This window comes from Pituophis catenifer, unplaced genomic scaffold, assembly GCF_029215685.1.
Source record: "Pituophis catenifer annectens isolate HBS135680 unplaced genomic scaffold, rPitCat1.0.hap2 SCAF_1, whole genome shotgun sequence".
NCBI classification, from domain to species: Eukaryota; Metazoa; Chordata; class Lepidosauria; order Squamata; family Colubridae; genus Pituophis; species Pituophis catenifer.
Genome location: NW_027256881.1, coordinates 8,283,844 through 8,311,759, shown reverse-complemented (window position 1 = coordinate 8,311,759; position 27,916 = coordinate 8,283,844). Strand labels below are relative to the sequence as shown.

The following is a 27,916-nucleotide window of genomic DNA, read 5'->3' as shown; positions in this document are numbered from 1 at the left end:
TGGATAGAAAGAGATGATAGAGAGATGTGAATGGATAGAAAGAGATAGAGATAAGATAGATAGATAGATAGATAGATAGAGATATAAACGACTGAGCAGACTCGACTGTTTTATTTCCGTATGAGCAAAACCCGATTTCCCCCACCCCCTCTCTCATTGGGAACTGTAGCAGCAACCAGCGTGGGAAGGAAACCCTCGCCTTTTTTTGGCACGCAAGCTGGAGGAGCAGCTCCCTTTTCCGGGGTGGGGGGTGGAGGAAAAGAACCACGTGCTTTCGCCTCCCCCTCCCTCCCTCCCTCCCTCCCTTGCCGTGGTCTTGTCCGCGGGGTGGGGGTGGGGTGGGGGAGACGAGGAGGAACTCCGGCCGAAAGCGATCTGCCCCTTTAAAGAGGACGCTGTCGGGGACACGCGGCGCGGAGTGCCCATGTGGAGTTGCTCCATGCCTTGTTGTTCTGCCAGGCGATTGGGCCAGCCTCGGATGACGTCTTTGAGCAGCCTGCAAATGTGCTGCGGAGGGGGGGCGCGATCGGCCGCAAAACCCGGAGAAGGGAAGTTGCCGCAGCCCATGCAAAGAAAGGAAAGGGGAAAAAAAAGGAACGGAGAGAGGAAGGAAGCGTGAAAAATAACTTCGTTGTGCAACAGAGTCGGACCCTGGGGAGGAGGAAGAGGAGGAGGAGAAGGAAGAGGAGGCAAGGAAGATCGGGAAAGCAATGGCTTAGAGCAGTGAATAGAAGGGCTGCAGGTTTTGGGTCTGGCTAGTCTATAGAAAAGAATTAGGGGTGACACCATACAAGTATTTCATTATTTGAGGGGCTGCCACAAAGAAGGGGGGTGTCAAATTATTCTCCAAAGCACCTGAGGGCAGGACAAGAAACAATGGTTGGAAAGTAATCAAAGAGAGAAGCAGCCTGGAATTAAGGAGAAACACTGAGGATAATTATAGAATAGAATAGAATTCTTTATTGGCCAAGTGTGATTGGACACACAAGGAATTTGTCTTTGGTGCATATGCTCTCAGTGTACATAAAAAGAAAAGATACATTCGTCAAGAATCACAAGGTACAACACTTAATGATAGTCATAGGGTACAAATAAGCAATCGAGAAACAATACCAATATAAATCATAAGCAACAAAATTACAGTGATACAGTCATAAGTGGAAGGAGATGGGTGGTGGGAACGATGAGAAGATTAATTAACCAGTGGAACAGCTTGCCTCCAGAAATCATGGATGCTCCACCACTGGAAGTTTTTAAGAAGAGACTAGACCAGGGGTCAGCAATCTGCGGCTCCGGAGCCGCATGCGGCACTTTGGACCCTCTGCTGTGGCTCCCTGTCGGGTGATCCCACCACTGGCTGGCCCCATCCCTCACCCTCCCCTCCCAGTCACTCCTTGCCTGGCCAGAGAAGGTAAGGGTGGCAGCAGGGGATGGAGAAGTGGCCAGGGCAGAGACAGAGAGATACAGAGAGAGAGGAAGGTGGGGGAGAGGAAGGAATGGAGGCGAGAGAGAGATATGTCAAAAAGTTTTTGTGGTTCCTGGTGTTTTTTAACAACTGGTTCTCTGCCCTAATGACTGGCTGGGTAGGCATGGCTAGGGGGATCATGTGACTGGTAGAAGTGAGTGACATTGAGTTGGCCACACCCACCAGGTTTTGTGGCTCCCGGTGTTTTCTTTTCTGTGGGAAACGGGTCCAAATGGCTCTTTGAGTGCTTAAGGTTGCAGACCCCTGGACCAGACAGTCTCTTCTTATCTGAAATAGTATAGGTTCTCCTGCTTGATCAGGGGGCTGGACTAGAAGACCTCCAAGGTCCCTTCAAGCTCTATTCTATTCTATTCAGGGTTTTTTTCCCCATACATCCTGCAGGGGTGTCTGTAGGGATATGCATGAAAAAGTGAAAAGGGTGACCAGGTTCAATTGCATAGTTGTGGCTGCTGTTGCGATGTTTTTCATGCATACATATTATTTTCTCTGGCTGAGAGAAAGGGAGACCCTGAATAAGTTAGGTAGAGTGGGTGAGATCCTCGGGAAAAGAGAGGTGAGAAGTTCAAAAAAGGGAAAGCAAATATCTCTCTCTGCCATCTGTTGTTTACTGGATTCAGGTCTTTCCTGGGTATTTAAAATGGGCAAGGAGTTGACCCATAGTTACATCCATGCTGTATGACTATGGAGATTCTCAATCATCCAGGTCATGGTTGTCCCAAAGGTGCTTTTTCCAAAAAGGCAAAATCAATTGGACTTTCTTGGTTGTTTTTCTTTGAAAATATTTCGCTTCTCATCCAAGAAGCTGCTTCAGTTCTAATGAGAAGCAAAACATTTTCAAACAAAAAAACTAAGAAAGTCCATCTTTTGGAAAAAGCACCTTTGGGACATCCATGCTGTAGCAATTGACCTTTATGATAAAAGAGTTGGTGTCCTCAACCTTGAAAGAGGCAATGGTGCACCCCCTCCTTAAGAGGCCATCCTTGGACCCAATCACCTTCTTTTAATGATCCCATAATCCTTTGTGGGGTGGAGTCTGGGCAACTGAATGGAGCCGAGTGTTTACTGGCCAGATGCCTTTCCTGTTGCCAATGCGGAGTTATATTCAGCAGATATATTCTCATTGTGCCCAGAGAGAGAAACATCTGCCTCTACCTAGGATTGAACTCACAGCCTCCTGATTGTGAGGCGAGAGCTCCACTGCTAGGCCACTGCACCACTTGATCCTTGGACCCAATGGTCTTCAATAACTATCAACCAGTCTCCAACCTACCCTTTCTTATAAAGATGGCCAAAAGGATGGTTGGTCTGCAACTGATGAGAACCCTGATGTACCAGGGTTTATGGGGTAACTCTCCTTTCCCACCAAATCTTCTGAGGAGAGATGCTTTTGTGGGCCTTTGGAACTCCCAATAATCTAAATATAATGAGGCAGGCTGTTCCACAGGAAGAGGCTTCAAATAGGAAGCTGGTGTTCCTGCAGATTCCATTAGTGGTGGGATCATCAGAAAGCCCTCTGTCCTCGATTTGGGCAGATTCATCATGGAAGATATGGTTTTGGAAGTCTTCTAGAACAGGGGTCTCCAACCTTGGCAACTTTAAGTCCGGCGGACTAGCCTGGCTGGGGAATTCTGGGAGTTGAAGTCCGCTGGGCTTAAAGTTGCCAAGGTTGGAGACCCCTGTTCTAGAAGAACTTTAAAGGTGACAACCGGGACCTTGAACTGCATCCAAGAACTACCTGAGCAGCTCCCTTAATATCATACAGTATCATATGGCCTGTCTTAGTAGACTACATTATGATGTATGCTAAACCAGAGAGACTTTCGAATAGACTTCAAGGGCAGCCCATGTAGAGCAAACTCTACCTGCCCATTAATGAGCTGACGGTGGTGTGACTTGACTGCGCATCAGGATGCACAGTTGTCGAACAAGATACAATTGTGCAAAAGCTTTTCTGCCGTGAGTCCAGGAGCACAGCCATGTTTTGGTGTTTCCTTTTCTTATCAGGTGCTTTTAATTTTTGTGGTTCATTGTTTTGAGCCCTTTTTTGAGCTTTGCATAAAATTTATGGGCCCTGAAAAGGAAGAGCAGCAAATTATGCTGTTTTTACTGTTTCAAACGACTGAGTAATCTGCCTGGAGGACTTCACGGATTGAGCAGAATTCGCTTAAATCCAAATAAATAAAATGGTATTATAATCAGAGGGGCAACACGGTTAAGTCACTGGCAGGGGTGGGCTTCTGGGGGTTCGCAGGGGTTCGGGAGAACCTCTAGCTAAGATTCTGTGCAGTTCGGAGAACTCCGATATCCCGCTCCTGGCAGGCCCTGCCCGCCCCGCCCCGCCCGTCCCAGGAGTCCCCATGCGGCCCATTTTGAAGGCAGGTAAGTGCAGGATGCGCATGGAGGCTCAGGGAGGGCAAAAAATGGGCCTACCGGAAGTTCGGGAAGGCCGGAAATGGCCTCCAGAGAATCTCTGGAGCCTATGAAGGCCATTTTTGCCTTCCCGGAGGCCTGAGAAAAGCCTCCAGAGCCCGTGGTGCAGAAGGCTAACTAGGCCATGCCCACCATGGCCAGGCCCACCCAGCAACCAGGCAGAGAACCCCTTTCTAAAATTTTTGAAGCCCATCCCTGGACTCGCTGAACTTGTCAGCTGGAAAGCTGGCAGCCCAAGTTCAAGACCTGAACTGCACACGACAGGGTAAGATCCCATTACTTGCCTCCAGCTCCTGCCCACCTAGCTGTTTGAAAGCATGCAAATGTGAGTAGATAAATAGGTACCACTTTGATGGGATGGTAACTGTGCTCTGTGACATCGTGCTGATCACATGGCCTCGGAAATGTCTTCAGACAATTGGTTCAGTGACCTTGAAATGGAGATGAGCACTGCCCCTTATAGTTGGTAACGGAGTAAAATCCGCAGGGACTCTTTTACCTTATGATCATTAATTGAAGCACGTTATTAAGGGGATTCAGCTTCCCCCGTTGACTTTGCGTGTTGGAAGCCAGCTGGGAAGATTGCACATGATAATTGCATGACCCATAGACACTGTAATCATCATAAATCCATGCTGGTTGCCAGGGCCCCCAAATGTTGACCATGAGGATGTGTGACAGTCCTTAAGTGCAAAGACCAGTCATGTCATGCTGCACTGGCTCTCTGTGGTCTTCCGGGTGCGCTTCAAGGTCTTAGTTACCACCTTTAGAGCGCTCCATGGCTTAGGACCGGGGTACTTACGAGACCGCCTTCTGCCACCAATAGCCTCTCACCGCCCAGTACGCTCCCATAGAGAGGGGCTTCTCAGGCTGCCATCAGCCAAACAGTGTCGACTGGCGGCCCCCAGGGGGAGAGCCTTTTCTGTGAGGGCACCCACCATCTGGAACGAGCTCCCCCCAGAGATACAGAAGATTCCGGATCTGCGCACTTTCCGCCGTGCCCTCAAAACATTCCTGTTTCAGCAGGCCGGCCTGGCCTAACTTTCCCTTTATATTGCTTTTTGATTTTATTTTAAACTGGGATGTCTTGAATTATCTAGGACCAGAGTGTTTAGTATATTTTAATTGGTTTTTTATTAACGTTTGTATTACATGTATTTTTATCGTTCGCTGTTCACCGCCCTGAGTCCCTTAGGAATAGGGCGGTATATAAATTTAATAAATAATAATAATAATAATAATAATAATAATAATAATAATAATAATAATAATAATAATAATGATGATGATGATGTCACTTTTTTCAGCGCTATATCTTCAAATGGTCACTAAATGATTGCTTGTAAACTGAAGATAACCTGCCTTGCAAGCCAGAATCTTAGTTAAACATAAAAAAAAAAAAAATGTTGTTAGGAACAACATTCACACCAGATTTCGCAAACCTAGAAGTGTTGGACTGCAATTCCTATAAACCTCAGCCAACACACACAGCAGAGAACAAGTTGGATCTGTTGCAAGATCCATTGTCCAACTTGTTTTCCTGATAAAAGTCATACTATAGTTCACAACACAATTCAGAATACGGAACAATAGAGCTGGAAGGAGCTTTGTAGGTCATCTAGTCCAACCCCCTGCTCAAGCAGGAGGCCTATACCATTTCTGACAAATGGCAGTCCAGTCTCTTCTTGAAAGCCTCCAATGATGAAGCATCTACAACTTCTGCAGGCAACCTGTTCCGTTGGTTGATTGTTCTCACTGTCAGAAATGTTGAATTTCTCCTTGATCAATTTCCATCCATTATTCCTTGTCTGGCCTTGGGGTGTCTTAGAAAGTATCTTGACCCCTTCCTCTCTGTGGCAGCCCCTCAAATATTGGAACACTGCTGTCATGTCTCCCCTGTTCCTTCCCTTCACTAGACTAGCCATGCCCAGTTCCTGCAACCGTTCTTCACATGTTTTAGCCCCCAGTCTCCTAATCATCCTGGTTGCTCTTCTCTGCACTTTTTCTAGAGTCTCAACATCTTTTTTATAGTGGTGTGACCAAAACTGGATGCAGTATTCTAGGTGTGGTCTTACTAAGGCTTTATAGAGTGATATTAGTACTTCACTTGAGCTTGATTGTATCCCTCTGTTAATGCAATTTAGGATTGCATTGGCTTCTTTTGCTGCGGCCGCACACTGCTAGTTCATATTTAACTGGTTGTCCATTAAGACTCCAAGATCCCTCTCACAATTACTGCTATTAAGCCTGGTTTCACCCAGTCTATATATGTACCTCTGGTTTTTCTTGCCTAAGTGTAAGACTTTAATTTCCTCTACACTGAATTTCATTTTGTTAGATAGGGCCCAGTGCTCATGTCTGTCGAGATCCATCTGGATCCTGAGCCTATCATCTAGGGCAGTGATGGCAAACCTTTTTGGCACCGAATGCCGAAAAGATCACGCGGAAACATCGCACGTGGGTATGCGTTCGTCGGGGCCACGCTCAGGAAAAGCTGAACTTCCTTTCTAGTGCGCATGTGCGTCTGACAATCAGCTGGCTGGCACGCATGTGCACACCTGTTTTTGGCACTGACACGCGCGAAGGACAGCTGATCATCGTGCACGCATGCGCGCCGGAAACATGGAAGACAAACAGGCAAAGCTGCGTGTGCCGGCGACATGGCTTCACGTGCCACTTTGGGCACGCGCGCCATAGGTTTGCCATCACGGATCTAGGGTGTTGGCTATTCCTGCCAGCTTAGTACCATCTGCAAATAGTATAAATTCCCCTTCTATTCCCCCATCTAAGTCATTTAGGAAGAAATTCTAAATCCACCACCAACCTTATTAAGAGGATTTCTTTCCCTGTTTTTGTAATTTTGTTAGTCCCCGTGGCGTCGGGATGGAAACTCCCAATTTACACGCGGTGCTTCCCCCTGACTTGTGATTGTCACTTGCCTTTTTCTTATAAACAAAAGCCGGAATTCGTCCCCGCTGTCTTGCAAGGCATGTGATTGCCTTCAAAAGTGCGAATGCCATCCTGTCCCAAGATATAATCGGGGGTGAGGAAGCGGGAGGGAAGACTCAATTATGCGGGAGAAGGTACCATTTAGCGCAGTGTTTCTCAACCTTGGTAGCTTGAAGATGGGTGGACTTCAACTCCCAGAATCCCCCAGCCAGCGCTGCTGGCTGGGGGATTCTGGGAGTTGAAGTCCACCCATCTTCAAGCTACCAAGGTTGAGAAACACTGATTTAGCATCTCGGGAGACTTGGCCTGACCTCCTACTTTGCTAACTTTTTGTGGGATGTGTGTGTATTTGTGTGTCTGTGGTTTTTTGTTTTTTGTTTTAATTGACAGGGAAAGACATTCACAGGCTGGTGTCCACGTGCACTTCGGAAAGAGTCCCGCCCAGGAAAAGCGATCATCCCCTTTACTGGAAAGGGAAACTCTCCTCTTTCCCCGCCCCCAAAAAAACGCATGAGCCATCGCTCCTTTTGTCCCGGTCCAAACGCAAAACTCCGGGCCGGGTTTTGAATGCAACTCGTTGAGTATAGTAGCCGAGGGCAGTGTCAGTCCCTTTTTTTTTTTTTTCTTGTTGTGTTTCTGTTACACTTCGCCATCTTGTTACAAAGCCTTTTTCTCGTCTGGAAGCTTCGTAGAAGCTCGGGGGTTGGCGGGCGATCTTTGCAGTTTTTCTATTTATTTTTTATTTTTATTTATTTTTTTGGAGTGGGGGGGGAGGAAAGAGATCAACCAGCCCAGCAAGATCCCACGGGGGGGGGGGAGGGCGGGCGGGGAAGCGACGAGTTTTTTTTTGCCCCTCGACTTATTATTGTGTGTGTGTGTGTGTGTGTGTGCGCGGGGGGGTGGGGAGGGGGAAACTTTGAAGTCTCCCAAGACTTTGGATCCCTTTCCCCGAAGACGCAGCCTTCGAGAAATGAGCATTGAGACCTTGTTAGAAGCGGCCAGATTTCTGGAATGGCAAGCTCAGCAACAGAAAACACGTGGTAAGTGAGCGCGGGGGGGGGGTGTTGGGGGGGAGAAGAAAAGGAGAGGCGTGCAAAATCGGATTTTTTTAAAAAAATGGGGAAAAAAAGACTTTAAAAAAAAAAAGAAAGAATGAGAATCGCGGCGCTGGGTGACAGCCCCCGAACGTCTGTCCTTTTTTTTTGCTGCGAAAGGAGCGGACAAAGTTTGCAGCGCAATTTGCAAAAAGGGCATCTCATCCGTTCCTTTCTTCCAAGAAAGAGAAGCCCAAACGTGGGAAGCGGCAAACCCGCGTGAATTCAGTGGGGATTCCGAAGTTCTCCCCATCAAACCCTTCCCCCCCCCCACTCCCCGGGGCAAAGCGCGGCTTACGGATCTTTTTTTTTTTTTTTTTTTTGGACCCGGGTGCACTTAGGTGGTAGTGGATGGGGTGGATGTTTTTTTTGCTTTTTTTTTTTTTTGGTGTGTGTGTTTTTGCACAACGCCCCGTTGCCTTCGTCAGAAGGCGCTTCCGTGTTCAAAAATACATTTTTTTGCACGGTGGATCGTGCCCCGTTTTGGGCGGGTTGGATCGAAGGCGGCGGCGGTGGCGGGTGGTAGTGGTGGTGGTGGTGGGGGGGGGTTGAGAAGAGTTCAGGCGATTGATTTCCTTTCGATCCGGTCAGCGTGTTTTTGGGCTGTTTTCTCAGCTGAGATGTTGTAATGAAAAGAGAAGTCACCTGATTTGTCGTCAGTTTCCTATTTGGAAGTTTTCTGTCCTGTCCGACCTACCCTTCAATTTTCCCCACCACCACCACCACCCCGTCCGGGATGAATAGATTATAGATCTAGAGAGAGAGAGATCGATGGATTATTTTAATCAAAATTTTTGGGCGGGGAGAATAGGAAAAAAGCGAGGGTGTTTTTTCAGGGAGGGGGAGCAGATTACGCAAGGGGCGATTGGGTGAACCTCGCCATTGTCTCTCTCTCTCTCCCTCCACCCGTCTACTCTTAAGTAAAAGCGCCGATGACTTAATCGGGGGTTTATTGCCGGGCACACAGCACGATCTTAAGGATCGCAGCTTCCGAACCGAGTCTCGTTTCGAATTCTGCTGGGACTCTTTTTTTAAAAAAAAGATTTGCTGACACATGCTAGCCGGAAAGTAAAAAAAAAAAGAAAGAAAAGAAAAAGGAATTAATTTCGTTTCCTGCAGACTTGGTTCCTTCCTTGCAGCTCAAAATCGATCTTTTCCCGCTTTGCAATGAGACGGAAGCGCGGGGAGGGGGGAGGGAAAGAAATAAGACCTTGGCCCATCCGATCACTAAGCGGATCTTCCCCCACCCCAAATAAAATTAACCCCGATTCCTTAGGAAGGCTTTCCAATAGGTTCCGTCTCCCCTCCACACACACCCCCCCCCATCGACAGGCAGCGCCCGGTTTCTTCCCCGCGTCCGAGAAAGCTGCCTTTTCTGTCTGTTTCCCCCCCTTCTTTTTCTTCCACCCCCCAATTCCTTTTCCACTCTCCCCCTCCCCCCCCCGTAACTTTTAATCAGACGATCCGTGCAAAGCCCAACGCGTGGCAGACTGAAAGAAGGCGGGGTGAGTTAAGATGTCATGTAGTTATGCGCCAAACGGGTGGGTGGGTGGGTGGGTTGCAGAATCGACTTCCCCGCAAGCCCAATTTTTTTTTTTTTTAAAAAAAAGAGCTGTTGAGAAGGGAAAGACCTCCTTTCTTCCGCTCCCCGGTTTTCCCGGTGATCCAGTGCTAGCTGATCCAATACTCCCCGAACCCCGCTTTTTTGGATCTGCTGGATTTCCTTTAGGCGTGTTTGTATTGGGGGGACACACACATATACATGCCTTTCACTCCTGTTTGGCGCTTCCCAGGGCGGTGGCGGCGAGGCAGTGCCTTTCCCCCCCCCCCCTTCTCTCCCCTTCTCCCTTCCCCTCCCCTTTGATTTGCATAATGAAAATGACATGGAGGGGAGGAGGAGGAGGAGGAAAATCATATGATAATACTTAATACTTGTTCCGCCTCTGTCTCTGTCTCTCTCTCTCTCTCTCTCTCCCCCCCCCTCCGTCTGTCTAGTGAGACGCCTTTATGAGAAATGTGCTTTTAAGAAGAGCTCCGTTTGAATGTCCTTCTTTGGGGGGGGGAGGGAGAGAGAGCGCTGGTGGCTGAAAGTAAAAATAAAAAGGGGGCGGGGCTTGAGGGAAGGGATGCGGTAGCGCGTGGTCCGGGGATCTAAGGGCACAATGGAACGTTGGCGTCGCCTGTGTCTCAGCAGCACCCTCCCCCCGCCCCCCCCCGCCAGGTTTGGAACGTTGCGTGTTTGCTCTGCGTTCCAAACGCCTCCCATTGGCTGAGGGGAAGCGGATGACGTGTCGAAGGCCCTGCCCCCGACCACGTGCGCTGGGGACACATCCCCTCTTGGGGCGGCTGCTCCGGGCCTGCGAGGTTTGCGTGCCTGGAAAGGCGTGCGAGTGTGTGACTGTGTGTGTGTGTGTGCGCGCGTGCATCCGCGAGGTTGGGGGGGGGGGAGAGAAAAGGAAGGTGCCTTTTTCTCTTGTCTGAGGGAAGCGCGGATAATAATAAAAAAAAAAAGGCAAGAGAAGGGGAGCTGATCAGAATTACGACATAATGCTACACTGTGGTGCCCCCTCCCTTTTCCTTGGCATTCTTTTTATAAAAATCCTTTCCTTTTATTGGTTTTTCCGGCTTCTGGAACCGACCTCTGCATCCATAGATCTATTTGACAATTCAGAAAGGATTCCTGCAGGGGCAAAATTTATTTTTTTTTAATTTTAATTTTATTTTTAATTTTTATTTTTTTTTAAAAAAAAACGCCCTTTTACTGCAATCTGTTTATCATTATTATTCCAGCAAAGTATACGGGAGAGAAGGGAGACCAGGGAGACCGTGGTAGCCCCTCTTGAAATTGCCTTTTTTTTTTTTTTTTGGCTTGCTTGTGTTTTTAATGTTTATAAAGAAAACGTCAACCTGCTTTGTAAGCATAACAAGCGACTTCTCTTAACGATCCCATAATGGATTCTGGAAATAGTTGAAGAACAAGATTCCGCTGTTTTGGTCCTGCAGTCCTTCTTGTTTACTTCTGGGGAGGGGGAAAGATTAATATTTAAACTGAATTTGCCCTGCACCCCTAATTCTAATAACCTTCTGGCTTTCTCCTTATATAATAACAAACATTCCTAATGATACGGTCGCATCACAAGTACAGGGAATCTCAGAGCACAGTGACATATATATCCCCCATGCAGAATTCTTGGCTTACAGCTGTTTGCTTAGTGACCATTTCGATCTTACAAAGGCACTGAAAAAAGTGATCAATGACCGATCTTCACACTTAACAGCATCCCCATGGTCATGTGATCAAAACATCCGTATGTGTTGCAGCGTTCCCTGCTTGTGACCTTCCCAGCCAGTTTCCAACAAGCAAAGCTAATGGAGGAAACTGGATTTGCTCAACAGCTGTGTGATTCACTTAACAACCCACTTTGCTTATCAACAGAAATTCTGGCTCCGGTTGTGTTTGGGAGGATGACCTGTACCCCATTTTAAATCCACATTTCAAGAGAGGAAGAATTAAAAAAAAAGGTGTTGCTTTTAAAAATAAAGGAGCAGTCATGGTTTGGATTAGGTTGGTCCTATTGTGTGACCAACCAGGCTTAAGGATGGAGACATATTTTGTTCAAAGTTGGTCTGATGTAGTGTTTCTCAACCTTGGCCGCTGGATGATGTGTGGACTTCAACTCCCAGAATTCCCCAGTCCCTTTGTACTGACAAAGTACTTTCATTTTTTCTTCTTCTACTCCAGAGTGCTGGCTGGGGAATTCTGGGAGTTGAAGTCCACACATCGTCCAGCGGCCAAGGTTGAGAAACACTGGTCTAGTGATTAATTGCGTGGTTAAATCAATGTTTAGAAATAATATATCCCAGAGAATCGGGTGCAAGAGGAAAAACAGGAGGCAGTTTGATTATTTTGCATCTGGTTTGTGAACTTGCCTCCAGGCATAAGATTTGAATTTACATGTTACTCTTAAATCTGGAATGAATGTTATTTGGTTTGGACCAAGAGCAAGGAATCTCACAGACCATCTAACCTAAACGATCATTGTTAATGGGAAAGTAGTTAACAAAGGAGAATCTTCTCCCTTTTAAAAGTCATCTTCGCCCACGCATCCAAAGAGTTTCTACCATGCATAAATTCTTACTAAGGTTCAATTTGCAAGGAATCCTTTTCTTGGCTTGCAGCTTAGTGGTTCAAGTCCTGTTCTTTCCAGCAGTGTTCTCAACCTTTGCATGCTGACTGGGGAATTCTGGAAGGAAGTCCACATGTTATTATTATTATTATTATTATTTATTGAATTTCTATACCGCCCTTCTCCCGAAGGACTCAGGGCGGTGAACAGATTAAGATTTCATATGCATATAATATTTTTTTTTTATAAACAGTAAATAATAAATGGAGTCAACTTGGTGTATCTGCTAAGACCTTGGCATAAAATTTAGATGTTTATGCTAGCCCTGCTTGTTGAAACAAAGGTCTTCAGGGCATGCCGGAAAGTGCGAAGATCTGGGATTATTCGTATTCCAGGGGGTATTTTGTTCCAAAGAGTAGGTGCCCCCACAGAGAAGGCTCTCTCCCTTGGAACTACTAGACGACATTGTTTTAATGATGGTACTATGAGTAGGCCTACTCTATGAGAGCGTATTGGTTGGTGGGAGGTTATCGGTTGCAGCAGGTGGTCTCGTAAGTAATGTTAAATTAGGGTTGAGAAATACGGTACTGCTAAGAGAAACAGAAAACTTTTCTATGGCGGACATGATGGTTCTTGCATGGCATGTTAACCATCTTTTCATCAAGCTTTCTTGATAGTTCTTCCTGGACCCTGTTTCTAGTCGTCTGGACCCAGCTTCTTGGGAATGTTTCATGGTTGTATAATGTAAAGCTGGGATGTGATCTTGGAGATGTTCTAGTCAACTCCCTAGTCAGAGCAAGAATCCACTATTACTACAGCATCTCTGATACATTGTCATCTAGCCTCTGTTTAAAGCTCAGAAGAAGGGTCCACCACTTCCCGAGACAGTCTGTCATTGCTGAACAATTGTTATATTTATTTCAGATATCTGAGTGAAATTGCTTTCTTCCAATTTACACCCGTTGTGTCTTATCTTCTGAAACAACAATGAATTCTACCTTGTCTTCCACATGATAACCCTTCAAATACTGCACAAAGCCTGTGTCTCCCCACAGTTTTTTTTTCTCCTGCAAGCTAAGTATACCCAGAAATGAACATTCCTCATATTTTTTTTTTCTTGTAAGCCCCTTATCGTGGTCTGATCTCTCGGGAAATGTTCCAGTTTCTTGTTCTTTGGATTTGAACATCTACATGTTATTTTCCCTTAAAATATGGTGTCCAGATTCAGGCCCAGTATTCTACATGCTATCTGGACAGCTCAGAATAGAGAGAAATTGTAACTTTTCTTGATTGTAGAAACTGCAGCCCAAAACATCTGGAGGGAAGTTTGGTGATACCCCTTATAGTTAATAGGTTAGGTCTGGACCGTTATCTAAGGGCATTAAATATTTTGTTCATTTTGTTTTGTCTTTGGCCTGATTAATATATTGTTCTAATGATCGACATATGGCGGTAAATATGGATTGTTTGATATTGGTTTATTAAATAGACAATGCATAAGTAATGACAGTAAAATAAAAGATTCCTCAATAGCGCCTCACTTCATAAAAACCTCCAGTGATGGAGCACCCACAACTTCTGGTGGCAAGCTGTTCCACTGATTAATTGTTCTCACGGTCAGGAAATTTCTCCTTAATTTGGATCTCATTGAGTTTTTAAATGGGGAAATATGCAAAAATTACCACTCTGTACCTGCCTTCTGTTCTTCTGGTTATTCTTATAAAAAAAAACCTCAGTTCTTAGGTCATCTGAAGGGAAATGTTTACTTGCCAACACCAGCGCCAACAATGCACTTTCAGCAGCTGGAATAGCACCAGGTGGTAACAGCCATAGTAACCCTCCAACTGCTTGGATCATTTCAGAGACCAGAAAAGAACACAGCAGAACTCAAAAGCTTTCCAGGTTAGTAAACTAGGTTTCCATCTTTGGAAAGGAGGTTGAGGGATCAAGAACCACCAGATGTGACCTTATGTCAAGAAGGTGAGGCTGGTAGAAGAGGGGAGATTCTGAGCCATTCCAGTAAGGCCCAGCATGATTGCTCTTCTCATTGTCATGCAGAAAAGGAGTAAAGAGAAGAATGAGGTCCCCAAAAATTTCAACTAAAAACAAAGAGTTTTCAGCCTGCTCGAGAAGGATTGGATGGGGATTAAGGTATACCTCATGTTCAGACTCTTCAGCCATTAGTTTCTTAAGTGATAAGGCTGTATTCTACATACCATGGAATGAAGTATTCTACATACTATGGAAGATAGAAGGAAAAGTTAAAAATTAACCCTTGTGGGATTTAGATTGAGAAGGTCATTTTTTAGATCAGCAGTCCCTAACCTTTCTGGTTCCACAGACCGGAAGCTGCAGCAGCAGGAAGAGTTGATGGTTACAGGCGTGCAACTTAGCTCCTGTGCATGCACAATTGAAGCTTCGCAGACTCATCTCTTGTGTGGCCCGGTTCCCAAGGCATCAACTAAAACAGGGGTGTCCAACCTCCCCAGTCCACGGACAGTATCAGTCTATGGATCAGGTGTTGGAGACTTTAGATGATGGCTTTCATACAATTTGTATCATCTCATTACAGTTCGTTCAATGCTTATTGCTAGTAAAGATCATCAACCTAGATCTAGTCCCTAGCAACTTCACTGTCCCTGCTTTGAAGATCTCAAGATTTTGTCAAGATCTTCAGATTAACATACCAGCCCTTAACAATGGTGTTTCTGAACCATCTTCAAAGGAATAATCCAAAAAAAAAAAGTTGTGGTGGAACTAGACAAAGCTAGGATGTGCTTCACATTGGCGGACATGATGTAGGTGGCTCAGTCTGATAGGTGGCTCAGTGGCTAAGGCACTGAGCTTGTTGATCAGCCAGGTCAGCAGTTCGGCAGCTCAAATCCCTAGTATAGGTCTCCTACATGAGCAGGGGGTTGGACTAGATGACTTCCAAGGTCCCTTCCAACTCTATTACTGTTACTGTCTTTCTGCTCAAGTTCATGGAAGGCTTGCTAGGCCTATCATCAAGTCACTGTTCATTCCTGATCTGTAAATCAATTGTCCCAAAAGAAGGAGGAGCACATTTGGGAGGTCACAGGCAAGGACAGAAGAGTCTTGGGAAGGTATTCCTCGGGTACGTTCTGGAAATTGCAAGTAAACGAAGAGCCAAGTTTTATCTACCAACTCCAGAAACAACATGAAGCAACTCAAGATAAAAGGAAGTGATACGTCACTTATGGATGTTGTGCAATAGAATTCCTTTCTGTTTTTCTGACTTTCTTCAGCTGTTTTCCATTCTCTTTTTATCGTGCTGAAGAAAATGGGAGCTGGAGAGATGGCCTGAGGTTTAGACTGCTGGGCAGACATATCAGGCATTGAACCTTGATGGAGACATTAAAGCCCAAAAGCTATAAAGCAGAAGCCATGCAATTTCCTAGTTTTTGGTGGATTATTGATGGACTGTTTAATCCAAGTCAAGCCTTCCAGTTGGAGGCTCCTCAAAATGGTATATATAGGAAGAATGAGTTCCATTACCAAAAACTGCTCTTTGGCCTGCTCCTAGCTTCCAGTATTTACCAGAGCGATGATTGGCCTTTGTGGGATACACGAAGATGTCCTCATTTATGCTCATGTGCATAATGTGCTTCTCAGAACATCCCCTGTGAAGAAAGCAGTGAGCATCCCTGTTGCCTCTAGGAGTATGTTTCTCTGCTCAGCCTTGCCAAGAGCAAATCCTACATCTGGAAATCTCCTTCAGTGTGGAGTAAAAGAGTCTTCTTCAGATTTTCATGACACTGGAAACACTGGAAGACTATAATATCTAATGGACTTGTCCTCTTCATTTCATTGCCAGATGATCTGATGAATGGATATAGGATCTGGGTACGTCTAGTCTAACAAAGAGAAGGATTAGGGGCGACATAGTAGCAGTCTTCCAATATTGGAGGAGCTACCACAGACAAAAGGGGGGGGGTGTCTATCTATTCTCTAAAGCACCTGAGGGCAAGACAAAAAGTAACAATGGGAAGAGAGAGATCGAACCTAGAATTAAGGAGAAATTTCCTGTCAGCGAGAACAATTAATCAGTGGAACGACTTGCCTCCAGAAGTTGTAAGTGTTCCATCACTGGAAATTTTGAGGGGCAGATTGCACAGCCTTTTGTCAGGAATAGTATAGGACTGTGATGGTGAATCTGTGGCACGAGTGCCGGAAGTGGCACGCAGAGCCATCTCCCCGGGCACGCCAGCTGTCACCCGTTGGTCTTCCAGGTGCCGGCACGCATGCACAGCTGGTCTTTGCGCACGCATGCACCCAGAAACCAGAAGACCAGGTGACAAACGCGCATCTGCGCGCCAGAAACCAGAAGCTCAACTTCCCAGTGCGCACATGCGCACTGGGAGCTGCTCTTCCGGTTTCTGGTGATCCCGCATGTGCGCGCCAGGGAGCTGCTCTTCCAGTTTCCAGTGCTCCTCTGCGCATGCGCTCCCGTTTTGGCACTCGATGCTGAAAAAGTTCACCAACACTGGTATAGGACCTCATGTTTGAGCAGGGAATTGACTTAGAAGACCTCCAAGGTTCCTTCCAGCTTTGTTAATTTTGATCTCATTGGTGCATGACAATGTCAAGCAAGGGAGAGCCATCATGATATCTGGTATGGGGGAATGCTACTGCTGAGGGCTGCTGAGGGATGAGGTGACCATTGGCATGAGACTAAAGATGTGAGGATCTACTGCCAAACGGGTCACTGCAGGGATCCTGATCCATTGTCTACAACTAGGAATTGAAGCCAGTACAGCTGTCTCTGAAGCAGAGGTGTGTGCTGGAAGATCTTCTACTTTGGACTGGTTTGACAGTTTAAAACTTACATAATGTTTGTTTTTTCTGGTGTGGTTCTAAAACATTGAATTGCAGTCATAACTCTCCTCATTCATTTAAAATAACGTGGATCAAATACCTGTGTGACTATGATTTAGGGTTAATATACTAACTGGTCTATTTCCTTCTCTTGACAGGCCCGTCTCTCTCTGCTCTGAGAGGGCCTTAGTTGGGTAGACAGACAATATTACTGTCAAAGCTTGTGTAAACAATTAGAGTGGATTCAGATCAAGGGTCATTCAGGGCCACATGACGATTAGCATAGGCAGACGGCACGCATTCTCCATCTCAGCAGAGGTTATACAGAGAATACGTACGACCGCAATTGACTGGTTCAGTCGTAGTGCTTCTCCTAGGAAGAACAGATCCTACACCTGGAGAACTTCACGAGATCTCAGCAAGATGGGATTTCTTTCACTTGACCTGAACTTAATTGAGGATTCTTCACACCATCTCCTGAAACTTCCGGACATCTTATTTTATTTTTATTTATTTTACTAGTTTGTCAAACATGTACAGATAGCAGGTGTAAATATAGACGTGGACATGAACGAAAGAAATGAATACAGATAAATGGGGACAGTAGGACAGGGACGGTAGGCACGCTGGTGCGCTTATGCACGCCCCCTTTACAGATCTCTTAGGAATGGGGTGAGGTCCACAGTAGACAGCTTAAGGTTGAAACTGTGAAGATCTTGTTTCATGGGTTGATCCTGCACTTGGACCCAGATTGGTTCTAGAGTGCCCCCCCCCATACTAAGTGAGAATATCTCCTGAGCTCTGGATTTCTAAGGTCAGCTGTGGAATTCACCTTGGTTCTAAGCTCCCAGTCATCACTAAGATTCTGTCAGGTGGCTTGCCATAATGTTAAACTGTGGTGCAGAAGATAATATAATTGATGTCAGCAATATAATTGATGCCAGCAGTAGGGGGCGAAAACTGTTGAAATATTTACAAGGGGGGGGGCTGGGGAGGGGACTGGCAGAGAATAGGTTACATAGAAGACCAAAAGGTAAAAAACGGAAGGTAACAATCACATGCCAAAAGCAGGGGGAGTGTGGGGAGGTCGCACTTGCATGCCCAGGGGTGTGGGGCGCATTGAATTATGGTTGTGGGCATTCCTGCCCCCCCCACTCCCTCTGCTTTTGGCACGCCACGGCAAAAAGGTTAGCGATCACTGCCCTGTACCATTTCAGACAAATGGTTGTCCAATCTCCACCAGTGGTGGAGCACTCATAACGCTTGAAGGCAGGTTGGTCCACTGATTAATAACTATTCTCACTGTCAAGAAATTTCTCCTTAATTCTTGGGTTGGATAAGTTTCCATTTGTTACTTCTTGTCCTGACCTCAGGTGCTTTGGAAAATAGGTTGACCCCTTCTTCTTTTTTGTGGCAGCCCCTTGGATATGTATGTCGCCCCCTAGATCAGGGGTCCCCAACCTTTCAGACCTCAGGGACCACTAAATTCATAATTTTAAATCCCGCGGACCACTAATATGATCTACCTAATGACTGGCTGGGTGGGTGTGGCTAGGTGGTCATGTGACTGGGTGGGTGTGGCCAACTCTACCTGCCCGTCTGGGCTGCTTAGGGCCCCAACAGGAAGCAGTTGTTGGAGCTAAGCAGCCACCATGAGAAAGAGTTGGCAAAACAGCTGGCTCAGTTCAAATTGGATCTGACCGAGAAGAAGGCTCAGTAGAAGCACCTCACTGAGGACTAGGAGCATAGGCTTTTCAAGCAGAGGGAAGACCTGCGGGAGTGCAAGGCCAGGTACCGGCGCCTGAAGGCTCAGCGGCCTGAGATGGTCAGCTAGTTCCAGGCCATGATGCAGTCCCACTGGAACAAGGCCCTCCAGCTCTTTGCCACCAGCGGCTCTTCCCTCCAGCCTTTGCCCAAAGCCCCGCACCAGGAGGCTGAAGCAGACCCTAAGTTGGAATTTCTGCCCCCCTCCGACCCACACAAAAAGACCCCAAAGGGGGAGACTCTCTGCAGCAACACAAACGTTCACTGCACGTATCCGGCCCAGGGGCCGTAGTTTGAGGACCCCTGATTTAGTGCAATATTAAAAATGCAAATAATTTTTCTGTGGACCACCAAAAATTTTTCACAGATCACCAGTGGTCCACGGACCACTAGTTGGTGACCGTTGCCCTAGATGCCCCCTAGGTATGTGTGATTTGTAAATAATAATAATAATAATAATAATAATAATAATAATAATAATAATAATAATAATAATAATAATAATAAGAGCAGAGGGTGGTCGAGGACTCCTACAAGTAAAGCAGACTGTGGAAGAAGAAAAATGCAGCTTGAATGATTACATCCAGAAAAGTGAAGAACCAATGATTAAGGAAGTAAATAAAGGAGGCCTTTTAAAGACAACTAAAACAAAAGCAGAATATAAGAAAGAAGTAATTGAGCAGCGAGCTGAAAATTGGAAACACAAAGCTCTGCATGGCCAATACTTGAAAAGTATTGAAGGCAAAGCTGACCAGAAACTAACTTGGAACTGGTTAAGATCAGGAGTATTGAAAAAAGAAACTGAAAGTTTATTTTGGCAGCTCAAGAACAAGCCCTAGCCACAAACTGTATGAAGGCAAAAATTCAACATGTTACCACCAACAGCAAATGCCGCCTCTGCAATGAGAAAGATGAGACAGTCGACCACCTGATCAGCGGGTGCAGCAAAATTTCACAAACTGACTACCTACAACGCCATGACCGTGTTGCTAAAATCATTCACTGGAAATTGTGCCAGAAGTTTGGATTTGAGTACAGCAAAAACCACTGGGAACATCAGGTTGAGAAAGTTTTAGAGAATGAGAAACTCAAGATCTTGTGGGACTTTAGGATTCAGACTGACAGGCACTTGGTCCACAACACACCTGAGATAACAATAGTTGAAAAGAAAAAAGTATGGTTCATTGACATTGCAATACCTGGTGATGCACGAATTGAAGATAAGCAGCAAGAAAAAATCACAAAGTACCGGGACTTACAAATTGAAGTTGAGCGACTGTGGAAAAAGAAATCGTGTGTTGTCCCGATTGTAATTGGAGCCCTCGGAGCAATACCCAAAGGGCTATCCCGCTATTTAGAAATTCTAAATTTGCCGGACTTGGACATTTTGACTCTACAAAAAACCACCTTACTCGGAACAGCTTACATCCTCCGACGATACCTTAACAGTTCCTAGGTCCTTGGTTAGGACTTGAGCTGCTGAGCTATTAACCAGCCTCAAAGGCTGTGAATCTCACTAAAGATTAACCAATAAATAATAATAATAATAATAATAATAATAATAATAATAATAATAATAATAATAATAATAATACTACGAGCATTGTCCATATTGCTGGCATACAACGCAAGCAGAAATATACTCTTGGATTTTATTGGGACCAAAGGGAACACCTCAGTGTTTCATTCAAGGGAGAAGTAATATGTTCCCCCCTGTTTCTTGACTGGAGGAAGCCTTGTAGTTTTCCCATTGAAAAAACCACTCGCTGTGCACAATTGCAATTACACTTTCTGTCTGTGCATTTAGAGAGATGTGCAGAGAAACGGGAACAAAAAGCTTCTGCGCTTCCCTGGCTGGCAGGAATGTGCCCACCCAGGGAGGGTGGCATGGGGGAAGGCAAGTGATGTCACACAGATTGTGATGTCATTGTGCATGCAAGGGGGAAATTGTGCGGTTTGCCTCATTTGCCTGGTGAGGTCGTTGTGAGTAAAACATCATTGTGGCTTCTACTGAATCTCTGGGGAGTGGGGTAGGGGAAAGGACCGTGCATATCTTAAGTGGGCACAGAGAGAGAGAGAGGGAGGCAACTGGCATGAAATATGGAGTGTGAATAAAAAGGATTAAAATCTTCTAGTGACAATGTGGATATCTGACAGGCAGATCTCAGTCAGAAGAATCCTTTGGAATTGTGGTTTTTGTTCGGCCTTAGTAACTTGGTGATCTTGTAGAGGAAGAAATGATACAGGTAGTCCTCAACTTACAACAGTTCACTTAGTGACCAAAGTTACAAACGGCGCTGAAAAAAGTGACTTATGACCATTTTTCACACCTAACGACTATTGCAGCATCCCTGTGGTCATGTGATTGGCAGTTGGCTGCTTGACAACTGACTCGCATTTATGACGGTTGCTGTGTCCCGAGGTCATGTGACCACCTTTAGTGATTAGCAAAATCAGTGGGGAAATCAGATTCACTTAACAACCATGTTACTAATTTAACAACTGCAGTTGTCACTTAACAAAGGGGGAAAAGTCACTTAACAAATTTCTCACTTAACAGCATAAACGTTGGGCTCAGTTATGGTCGTAAATTGAGGACTATCTGTACCTCATTATGGCTGATCCTGATGTGTAATTCCAACCTCTTGTTTCTGCACTAAGAAAAAGTCAACTACGGGCAATTTCTCGATACATACATGCCCTTTATTATGGAATCGATCGCTTTCTGAGTTTGTAGCACGGAATTGATAGTTTTCTAGGGTTGTAGCATAAGGTGAACCACAAAGAGGACTAGCGCTGTTGGCCATGCACACTGAGCCACATTTTGGTTGTCTGGTTTGTGGTTTGGTGTGCGGTCCAAATACAAGTTATAGGAATGGCAAAAGAATCTGCACCCAGACCACATTGGTTGGGTCACACAGCAGGTAGTCCTCAACTTATGATCTGTATTAAGTCAAGGCATCCATATGACTATCTTGATTTTACGATTTGTTTTTTCAGCAGTCATAAAGCGAACGTGACGGTAGTAATGTGAATCTGTTCTTCTTGTGGGGTTGTTGGGGTTTTTTGGCCAGAAACTGGCCAGAAAATGAGGGGGAAAAAATGTAAACCACGATCATATGACTGCAAACATGGCAACTGGCCATAAAAGTAAGCCGGTTGCCAAACATACAAAATGCAGATCGTGTGACTTGCAAGGGTTGTGCTGCCATCAGAATTCTGGAACCAGGTCATAAGTAGATTTTGGGGGAAGTCTGTAGTAACTTTGAACAGTCTCTAAGCGACAGTCATTAAGCGAGGACGACCCTGTATATGCTAAAATATGAAGCATGGTTTACAAATGCAAGCAATTGAGTTTTTGGTTTATGTGCATCACGTGGACCAAACCGTTCCTGCTTGTTCAGGAAAGGCATGGCATGAAGTGAAGCATTTTTAGGGGAAGGTGGAAGAGGGTGACATACCCTAGGTACCACAGGTGGCATGTGGAGCCATATCTGTGGGCATTGCCCTAGCTCAGCTCCAGCCTGCATCCGTGTGCTGGCTAGCTGATTGGGCCTTTTGGGCCCACTGGAAGTTGGGAAACAGGCCGTTTCTGGCCTCTGGGGGAGTGGGGAAGGTTGTTTTTGCCCTCCCCAGGCTCCTAGAAAGCCTCCCCAGGAGCCTGGGGAGGGCAAAAAAACAGGCCTAGCAGGCCTACCGTGCCATTGCATGCCAGAAGCGGGGGGCACGTGCATGCACGGGGGGGGGCAGGGCACATTGAATTATGGGTGTGGACACGTATGCTTGACACCTCCCCCATGCTCCCTCCCCCGCTTTTTGCACGCGATGGCAAAAAGGTTAGCCATCACTGCCCTAGGGAACAATGGCAGGGACTTTCTACATAGCAACATTGTGCTGGCTGCCAGTGTCGTTTCTGTTTTGTTAATGGTCCTGGGTCTGTTCTCCTGTACTACTTTAAGACAAAACGCAGCCCACTAACGTGCTTTTGGCAAGGTATGAGATTCTAGCATTGTGAAGCTCTGTTCTCCTTTCCATAGGGTAGGGTAGGGTTGGAAGGGACTTTGGAGGTCTTCTAGTCCAACCCCCTACTCAAGCAGGAGACCCTATACTATTCTGGACAAATGGCAGTCCAATCTCGTCTTCAAAGCCTCCAGTGATGGAGCACCCACAACTTCTGGTGGCAAGTTGTTCCATTGATTAATTGTTCTAACTGCCAGGAAATTTCTCCTTAGTTCTAGGCTGGATCTCTTAATTACCCTGCATTTTTTGATTCCCACAGATGTGGCAGAAGAGGGAAGGATCTCTTGATAGGAAAAAGCTTTTGGGGGATTTGAGGACGTGGACTGTGCTATGAACTTGCTTGTCGCAGTTGAATGACTCCACAAAGAAGCTGGACACCTATAAGGGGTTCAACCACCAACAATTAAAACCCCCATAGAGGCTCAATAGGGATGCCCAGGAGTAGTTACCACAGGTGGGATGAGGGGCTGGGCCCCCTTCTTGTCCTCTCTCCCAACTATTATTCTGATTCTCTTGGTGATATGGAGCTGTGGTGGTGCAGTGATTAGAAATGCAGTATTGCAGGCAAACTCTGCCCACAGCCAGGAGTTCAATCCTGACCAGCTCAAGGTTGACTCAGTCTTCCAGCTTTCCAAGATGGGTAAAATGAGGACTCAGATTGTTGGGGGCAATAGGCTGACTCTGTAAACCAGTGGTCCCCAACCTTTTTATCGCCGCGGCCCGCTGAGCGCGCGCAGGGGTGGGGGCATGGCCCAGGAGCTTTTGCGCACGGCCCATTGCGCACGGCCCAGGAGCCTTTGCGCTGCAGCGTTCATGTCCCCCGACCGCTGCGCGGCCCGGTGCCAGGTACTCCACGGCCCGGCACCGGTCCGCGGACCGGGGGTTGGGGACCACTGCTGTAAACCACTTAGAGAGGACTGTAAAACACTGTGATGCGGTATATTAAGTGCTATTACTATTATTGTTTCTGCTGAAGTAGTTTAACCAAGTGTCTGGTTCAGACTCTCACCCTGGTCATCACTTCTTTACCCTCCTACCATCGGGAAGGAGATATAGAAGTATAGCCAGCCACACAAACAGGCTGAAGAACAGTTTTTATCCGTGGGCTGTCAGACTTCTGAATGAGAAATAACATCATAACTACGTAGTATGATGGACTGCAGGGCTGGCTCAATGTGTAACATATTCACACTGGTGCAATAGAACTGAGTGTTTTGTTAATATGATTTATTGCGTTAGGGATTTTCTATCTTCACTGTGAGTTGTATTGTGTTGTGGGGGGGATCCACTGAGGGAACTCAACCAATCTCATTGTACATATGTTGTGCACTGACAATAAAGATTTGAATTGAGTTTGCCTCCTCTGGCAGCCTCGGATTACAATCCTTATACAATCTTGTTTTCTGAGGATGATGGGGGGGAAAAAACAAGACTCACGTAGCTTTTTAAGGGATGTCTTTGATGTCTGCAATCTGACCTTCCCCTGGTGTTTCACTTCTTAATGAAATCCTTCAAGGTGGTCAGTCAAATGCTCGGCCCTCATGCGTGCCTTCATTTCAGTGGGAAACCAGGCAAGTAGAAAACCCACAATGAGTGAGATTTTACGTCTTTTACATCGTCCCATACTTTATTTTAATAAGCCATCATGCAACTCTAGTCATAAACCCAAGTTTTACAAGCCACAATGGCAGGGTTCATGCATCACTCTCCTCTGAAGTCAGATCAGTCTCATTATAGTCTAGCACAGGGGTCGGCAACCCGTGGCTCTGGAGCCGTATGTGGCTCTTTCATCCCTCTGCTGCGGCTCCCTGTTGCCAGTCAGCTCCACAATTGATAGGGCTTTTAGTTAGGACAGGTAGAGGAAAAAGGATGCCGTGCTAGGAGGAGACTCTATGGTGGGGGAACTGGACTTTCAGTTGGCAGAGAAAAAAGGATGCCGCGCTAGGAGGAGACTCTATGGATGGGGGGCTTCCGGTTAGGACCTTTGTGGCTCTTTGAGTGTTTAAGGTTGCCGACTTCTGGTCTAGCATGATGTGTAAATCCAGCCAGTGGGTAGCATGTTATGTTAGTCCTTGTTTCCCCAATCTGTAAAATGAAACCAACAGTGTTCACTTCCTGCATCCTTAAAGCTTGCGAGATGAGTTGTTGCATTCTTGAGTAGAGCAATTCCTCCCTGTGTATTTTTCTTGGCAATAATATATCAAAATTTACAGGCAGTCCTTGACTTACAACCATTCATTTAATGACTGTTCAGAGTTACAACGGTTTTGCTGCCGTTAGTGAATCACACAGTTAAATGAATCTGGCGTCTCCTATCGATTTTGGTTGTCAGAAGCTGACTAGGAATGTTGCAAATGGCACTCACGTGACCCCAAATTTTTATCATGGAACCAGGGACATGACTGATGTGATGGTCATAAATGGAAGGACTGCTTTTAAGTCTCTTTTTTTCAGCACCTCTGTAACTACAAACAGTCACTAAAATTGATTGTACCTTTACCTTTAGCTGGTAAGCTAGTTTAATTACCTTAGAAAAGATACCAAACCAATTAACTAGAGCAGGGGTCTCCCAACCTTGGCAACTTTAAGCCTGGAGAACTCCAACTCCCAGAATCCAGCAAAGCTGGCTGGGGAATTCTGGGAGTTGAAGTCCTCCAGGCTTAAAGTTGCCAAGGTTGGAGACCCCTGTACTAGAGGGCACATTAGTGGCTTGTTGAATGGATGCTACCTCCAGATATTTGAATCACTCCACATTAGAAATTTGGTGCCTATAACAGAAAACATGGTTTTAGTTCATCTCCATTTTGTGGGCTTCTTAAATGCATGTGGTGGGCCACTTTTGAGAGGCTGAATAGTTGCCTTGGCCTAATCCCACAGGTCTTATTCTCATGAAGAGGAGCATGATGGCCAAACTGTGGCCTTGCTGTCCAGCCAGTGTTGAAAACTTGGCTTTGAAATGTATGTTTACAAACCTAGAATTATGCTGTCTGGTAGTGTCAAACTCCAGCTGTGATTGAAGAGGCTGTCAGATGCTTGAGAATGGGTCATGTTTAACTCTAGTTCACCCAATATGCTAAATGTTAGAAAGGATTGGGAGTTTGAAATTGATTTGGTGAACCCGGCGTTGTAAAATCACGATTTATGGCTCAGCATATAATGGGTACGAAAGCCAGCTGCAGTTTAAGTCCATAAACCATGATTAAGCAAACTGCTCTTCAACCTAATGTTTGCATCCAAACCCAAAATTGAATGCTGAGGAAAAGACAAGTTGAATGAATAGAGATTTTGAAGAACGTTGGAGGGGTCCCAAATCATTCAAGTGGCTCTGTTCAGACAACTCAATTCTGTGTAGCTGTTAAAAAATCACTGCTTATTTTGGCTAGAATTAACAGAACGCAGGTCATAGGGTGCAATTTCGGAGAATAATCCCCACCATTTCCTCCAATTCCGGTCCGTTAATTCCGTGAACCCTTGTGCCAAAATAATTATTGGCAAAAACTTCATTGCATCGGTTGTCTCTTTCCCCATTGGTCAGGAATGTAGCAGTGGGTGTGGCTTTTGCACTGTAACCAATCTGTGTTGGCGGACGCATGATAGGCAATTGGCAGGCTTCCCCCATGAGTCACCCATCGGTCTACCGATGGGTGACTCATGTTTGTTTTGAGCTGCTCTTCACTCCATCCCTTCCTTTGAATTTGTACTGGGTGGGGCTTAGACACTGCTCCGCAGCTGATTGGCTTACAGGGTTGCATATCATAACAGGCTAAGAATTGATGCAAAAACTTGTGTGGTTTTGCAATGCGTGCCCTCTTTCTGGACTTTCTGGTGCTGATGAGGTTGGCATCATTCACACGATGTCATATTCTGGTTTTGACCCCGGTTAAACTTCCAGTCTTTATGGCAGAAGGCAGATGTAGCAATAGCATTTAGACTTATATACCGCTTCATAGTTGTTTTGCCCCAGTTACGGACCCCAAAGAACGCAGCACACACAAAGTCTGTACAAACTTTAGTTTACTAAATTAAATCAGTTTTTTTCAAACAAAGGCTGTTAATTAACTTTCTTAACAGCCTACAAGAATCCAAAGAATAAATAATCGTAATCTTACTAGGATTGGCAGAAAGCCCATATGCAATTTGCAGGAAACTGATAAAAGAACTAAGATCAAGACACGAAGGAGAGTGAACTAAGTTGTTCCCTGCAAATTGCCTCAGTCGCGTTCCTCCTTAAATAGGCTAAGGGAGTGGCCAATTAGCCCCAAGCCTTACTCTCGAGGAGACCTCATCCTGAGGAGCTACTCCTGCCTTTTGGCAGCTCTGCACGCCCGTGCATTGAGAAGAGGCTCCTCCTCTTCTTCCTCTTCACCCATGGAAGCTTCTGGAGGTTCTGAAGGCCCTGGCTGAATCCCCGCCTCTGGCACCACATCTTCTCCAGCCTCCTCATTGTCCGACTCGAGTGCCAGCTTCACAGGCTGCTGGCGCAGCACCACACCAGCCTCCTCGCTGTTGGAATCGGCTACTAGCTTCACAGGCCGCTGACGGACCACAACAATAGTGCTTTGCAGCTCTCTAAGCAGTTTAAAGAGTCAGCATCTTGCCCCCAATATTCTGGGTCCTCATTTTACCCACCATGGAAGGATGGAAGGCTGAGTCAACCTTGAGGTGGTCAGGATTGAACCTGAATCTCCCTGGCTTCTTTAACCAGTACACCATGCTGCCTCTGAATTTCTACCCTGCAAGGCTCCTCTGGTGCCTTTGTTTTTGGGTCTGGGAAATTGTTGGGCAGCTGGCAAGGGAGGAGGTTCCCTGAAATAAGTCAACGGCAACCTGTTAAACAGGCTGCCCTGCTGTCATTTTGTGATGCCTCTTGCTTGAAGACAGGGAAACGCCTTTCTCTGCCCCCCAGATGAGTTAATTTTCCCACAGGAAGTGAGAGGAAAAATTCTTCCCTGGACAGGTGACTCCCTAGTGAAGCTTTCAATTGGGTCAGGTGCTGCCTGACCTGTCATAGGCTGATAGGTCTCCACCCTGCCAGGCAGGAGAAGGTATGAGTCATTTCTGGAGGCTATGAGATGTTTGGCATCAAGAAAAACCTCCAGAGATTCAGGCGGGGTGAAACATGATTCACTCCGGTGCTTGTTCTGAAGCACCTGAGGTTTTCTTAGGAAAAGGGTTCTTTTACCACTGGCCGGCATTTTTCAGCATCTTGA

General features: G+C 46.0%; 1 protein-coding gene across 2 annotated transcripts in view; it reads left to right on the top strand.

Annotated features, from left to right (window-relative positions):
* Positions 1 to 7,779: 7,779 nt before the first annotated feature.
* Positions 7,780 to 27,916, top strand: part of MNT (MAX network transcriptional repressor) — an 88,660-nt gene continuing 68,523 nt past the window's right edge. For both annotated transcript variants that reach the window (XM_070932054.1, XM_070932053.1), the window contains exon 1: positions 7,780 to 7,905. In XM_070932054.1, the coding sequence (XP_070788155.1) occupies positions 7,836 to 7,905 (70 nt within the window). In that variant the 5' untranslated portion in view covers positions 7,780 to 7,835. The remainder of the gene's footprint in view (positions 7,906 to 27,916) is intronic.